The following is a 5,302-nucleotide window of genomic DNA, read 5'->3' on the forward strand; positions in this document are numbered from 1 at the left end:
CATATCTCTGCCAATATTGAACCAAAACTGATACTTTTTATGGAACTTGTTCAGAAAACTGTTCTTCACAATGTGATTGATTCTAAAATGTTTTAAAATGTAATGGTGTAATGTGGCAGAGGATTGAAAAAATAATTTTCTGAACCTATTAGGTAATAAACAGCTTATTAATTAAATAATCCATGTTTTGCATTGTTTAATGCTCAAATTCGTGTCCGGGCAATGTGTTGCTGTACTTTCATGACAAATTTAACAAAGAAAAGATTTACTTTGGGTTGTTTCGGGGTTTATAGCTCAGATTTTGAGGTAATTCCAAGGAAAGCTAGAAATCTGGTAAATTTGGTTCGAATTTTTTTTAGTGGAGGTCAAATATTGGTCAAATATAGTTGGTTAGAGTCTCCAAGGCTTATTTATAAGAAATTTGAGTGAAACCAACATGAATGCACCGATTTTCTGTGATTTTTTTAAACAAAAATCCCATAAAATCTAAAAATAATCTTCAAAAAACAAAGTTGCCTTAGACCCCCCGACGAAATATTTTGCTGGACCCCGCAAAATGTCGGGAAAGAGCCCTTCTTTCACGGTGCCAAATATCAGACATACCGATTTTTTTATCTTTGAGGTCTCGAAAAAATACACCGTGCACTATTTAAAACAAGTTTTTTTTTTTTCATAATCAAGCCCTAAGTGGCTATTATTTGAACAGTATTAAAAAAAAAGTTTCAAGAAATCCAAAAGTTTTCAAAAAAAAAATAGTCTTGCTCTGTGGCTTAACGGTGCACATCAACCAGAGCTTTTGCAACCAGATTTTTGTTACAGACATTTCAGTATCTCCAAAACTACTGGAACTATCGCTATAATTTTTTATTTATCCCCTAAGCTACCATTGTTGACCGAGCCACGTAGCCCAGTGGTAACGCTTCCGCCTCGTAAGCGGTAGATCGGGGTTCAAATCCCGGCTCGGACCAACACAACTGGTGATCTTTTCCCTTCTGGAATCGATTGCTTAGTAAAGGGAAGGTAGTGTATCGTCACAAACTGGACCTTATCACGACACCTTAGGGAGGCGACCTATGGAATGTTAACAATAACCTTAACATGTTAACATTAAGTTGAGAATGAAACTGCCACTGAATCCGCTTTGTAAATGCCGGCCCCGATACTCTTCAAGGGTGTTCCCCTCAGGAACTGGGAAAGATTTACTTAAGCTACCATTTCCCTAAAGATTTACAGCAAAATTTGTCATTATCCTAACCAGATTGTTTCAGGATTGGGTCCGTAAGTTCAACCATTTTGAAATAGGAAGGCAACAACTTCATTAGTTGCTGTGCACCCTTATAAAATGCCTTTTTTGTCTCCTTATATTTGGAACATTAAAAAAATGGAATTTGGGAATTCAAAATAGTACGCACCTGGGATGGAATAATCGCAAACAAATCATTTTCTATTGCGAACATTCTTCACCCGCGAAAGAGAGAGGAGGCGAATGACGGAAAAGAAAATCGCTCCCGAACTTCTCAAATAAAATCAATCTGTTGAAGATTTTTGGTGATTTTTCATGTTAGCACCACTTAAAATTATTTATTTCGTTTTGTTTACACACATTGCCCATCCACAAAAAGTGACTGATCTTGTTTCGCCGTCTGACGTTACACCTGCAAGTTTAGTAGTGAAATAGATGATTCACCGAATAATCAAGATGATGATTTTTTTGAGATTCCTTTTACCGATCTCTCGTGCGTGAGAGAAGAGAGCCATGTTCTCTTCCGATTTTATCTCTTGATGAGAGTCAAATGATTTTCTTTTGCTGATGATTCTTCCATCGCTGGTATGGACGAACCAATTATCCAAAACGGGATTGAGGGAAACCCTTCAAATATTTAAACTGATTCAACGAATGAACGTGAAAAACATTTCCTGTTTTCGTAGATAATTACTCAAGACTGGTAGGCTTTAAAAGATGTTCATTTTCGATCATTCCATTGCCTTGTCTAAACGAGTTTCATTAATCAAAAATTGTTTATAGTTGAGTCTTCAATAAAAAGTGACCACTATATTTTTTCAGTAAATCAAACAAATTTTGAATTATTTAATAAAAATCATGAAGATTTACGAATTATTCAAACCATATCCCATCAATTGATTATTTAAAAAAAGAAGATCATGTTAAAATTTCCTGACCCAGCTTAAAATTATTTGACTTTCCTTGACTTTTTCAGGTCAAATTACTTTCCCTGGCAATTCCAGGATTTCTCTTACTTTTCCAGAAATCGACACCGTGCTACTTTTAAAAATCTTAAAATTACTTTCAACATCTGGCAACCCTACCTGTATTCATACATTTATTCAGTATGCTCAAAACAATAATTGATAAATGGAGCTTCAAATTTACCTGTTAATTAGAGAAAGTTCTACCGTATGCTAGGTAAAGCCAATGCTGGTATCACAATTTCGTCATATAAAGCAGTTCAAGCTAGTGAACTGCTGTAGTTTTTCATTCAAGACAATCACGATGGCAACCCTAACCCGTACTCAAATCATCTCCAACACCAAAATCTCCATGCACGTTCTAGATGCACTGAAATCTCAGTACACCACCTTAGCATCCCATCACGCCAGCAAAGCAAACCCCTTCAAGTCGGAGATTCTCACCAAAAACTTGGCAAACATCGAACTGGGCTTGGACGAAGCCCACCTTATCACCACCCTGGCCACGATGCTTCAATCGCTGGAGATCGAAAAGGAACGACTGCGTCTCCAGGTTAAACGCCTGCACCAGGAAAGTGCCTGGCTACGGGAAGAACTCGCAAGTGCCCAGAACAAGCTTCACACTTCAGAGGAGGAAGTTATCCAACTTCAGGAGGAGAAGAAACATCTGGAGTTTACGCTGTCTTTGAAAAAGTACGAAGACAACGAGGATCACCCACTGGAGAAGTCCCACGTGGATTTGATAGAAGAGCTTTTCACGGAAGACTGTTCGGACGGGAGATCGCCAACTCCGCCGAGTCAGTACAGCGGGTACGAGACACCTCCGAGGTTGCGAACGCTGTACAACTTGGTCATTGAGTACGCGTCGCAAGGGCGGTACGAAGTTGCCGTTCCGTTGTGTCAGCAAGCCCTGGACGATCTGGGGAAGACCAGCGGACACAACCACCCGGACGTTGCGACGATGCTCAACATTCTTGCCTTGGTGTATCGTGACCAGGAGAAGTACCGCGAAGCGGTGAAACTGTTGATCGACGCACTGGCGATTCGAGAGAAAGTTCTAGGTGAGAACCATCCTGCTGTGGCAGCTACCCTGAACAACCTTGCCGTCTTGTATGGAAAATGTGGCAAGTACAAGGACGCTGAACCGCTATGTCGGAGGGCTTTGATAATCAGACGGAACGTTCTCGGAGAAGATCATCCAGATGTTGCGAAGCAACTCACCAACCTGGCACTTATTTGTGAAAACCTTCAAAAGTACTCCGAAGTTGAGAAGTTCTACCGGAAAGCCCTGGAAATCTACGAAGCAAAGCTCGGTCCGGAAGATCCGAACGTAAACAAAACCAAACACAACCTGGGAAATTGCTACGTGAAGCTCGGCGAATACCAGAAAGCCGAAGCCCTGTACAATCAAATTCTGACGAATGCCCCACCAATCACACCGACCAAAGAAATCCAAGAATCCCCAAAGCCAGGCAAAAGTGGGGACGATCAGCAAAAGGATCAAAGCCCTGCCTACCGAGAGTACGGCGACTGGCACAAGGCAGCACCGGCGGACTCTCCGACGGTGGCGAAAACGCTCAAGAAGCTGCGGGCGCTGCGCAAGAAGCAAGCGGTGATGCTCGACTCGACGGACTCGCTCAAGGACTGTGCCCTGCGCAGCAAAAAGAAGGCGCTGGAGCTGGTGGCACGGGCGAAGGCGATGCGACACAGTACGGGGAGTTTTTTGTAGGCAAGGGATAAGAAGATTATATTATAACCTTTAATTTTTATTTAATAAATTGATTAATTATAGAAATGCAAGACTCGATTATTTGATTATTTGATGGTTACTGAGTAATTCATTGATGATACAAAAAAGACATGTGAAAATTCAAAAATCCATATTTTGAGAAGGGACTTACATATCGATTTGGTATCTTCGGCAAAGTCTTAGGTAAAGATTAAGACTTTTCAAAATGTATAATTTCCAAAATACGTATTTTCAGTATATAAACCAGAATACCTCAATCAATGCGTTCAATGTTTATTTTAGAGCTTCTAAAACTTCTCAGCCTCATGTTTGACTTCGACCAAACTTTTCCTGAGATGTTTTTCTTATCCCCAGGAAATCGCATCAGCTTAGCCAACAGCCCAAATTAACATAAGCGCCATGATTTGGCAAACATTTGGCCTAGTGTTCGCGGCAGCATTTTCCAATATGTGAGATTGCCGGATATTAACTTCTCAATTTGTGTGTTTGTGTATGGACTAACTCGTCGTCTTGGTCTTTTTAACTTCCTACCCCGGTATAATCCATTAAGAACACACACAAAGTCTGGCGACGGCGGCAAGAAGGGAGTTCCACAGTTGAAAATCCATTTACAATTGATACTAAATATTTAGTTTTTTCCACTTTATTATTTGGGACAAATTGTACCTAATTACCTTTTTGTAACCGTTATTTTAACTGTGTCACCAAGAAAGTGAAAGTAAACTTTCAGCTCCCTCCGCAGAAAACACACACATCCTCTGCGGCATATAAATTCTGGAAAAGCACCATATATTTCGTCTACACGCTTCATTTCCTATCGCTTGGAGAGAGTCGGCGAAAATATGCTCCAATCGTGCCGTGGTTATAAAAGTGAAAGATACTGCTTTTTTTTTGCTTCTTCTAAGAATTTTGCAACTTTCAACCCCTTCCTCGAGACGGCAAGACGGTGGTGAATGAGCTATAAGAGGAAAGTTTCTTATCGTTGGCACGGCGGGCGCCACCACCGCCAACAGCTCGTAAAGAAAAACGAGCTTCAACCTAATCCCAATTTTATTGTTTGCTTTGCGTAATGTTTACAGGAAAAACGAAAAACTTTGACCGGAAGTGGGGCGAAGATTTTAGCATAATACTTCCGGTGGAGAGGCGTTTTTTTCTACGAATTCTTGAGCATTCTTTAACATGAAATTGAATTAATTTGAACATTTGAATACAAAAATAAAAAATACAAAAATACAAAAATACAAAAATACAAAAATACAAAAATACAAAAATACAAAAATACAAAAATACAAAAATACAAAAATACAAAAATACAAAAATACAAAAATACAAAAATACAAAAAA

The 5,302-nt window shown here is 39.7% G+C and overlaps 1 protein-coding gene across 1 annotated transcript in view; it reads left to right on the forward strand.

Moving 5' to 3' along the window:
- Positions 1-2,512: 2,512 nt before the first annotated feature.
- LOC6034568 (kinesin light chain) overlaps positions 2,513-5,302 on the forward strand; it is a 58,370-nt gene continuing 55,580 nt past the window's right edge. Inside the window, exon 1 of the mRNA XM_038261221.1 lies at positions 2,513-3,917. Coding sequence (XP_038117149.1) covers positions 2,513-3,917 — 1,405 coding nt within the window. The remainder of the gene's footprint in view (positions 3,918-5,302) is intronic.

This window comes from Culex quinquefasciatus, chromosome 3 (assembly GCF_015732765.1).
Source record: "Culex quinquefasciatus strain JHB chromosome 3, VPISU_Cqui_1.0_pri_paternal, whole genome shotgun sequence".
In the NCBI taxonomy this organism is placed as follows: Eukaryota; Metazoa; Arthropoda; class Insecta; order Diptera; family Culicidae; genus Culex; species Culex quinquefasciatus.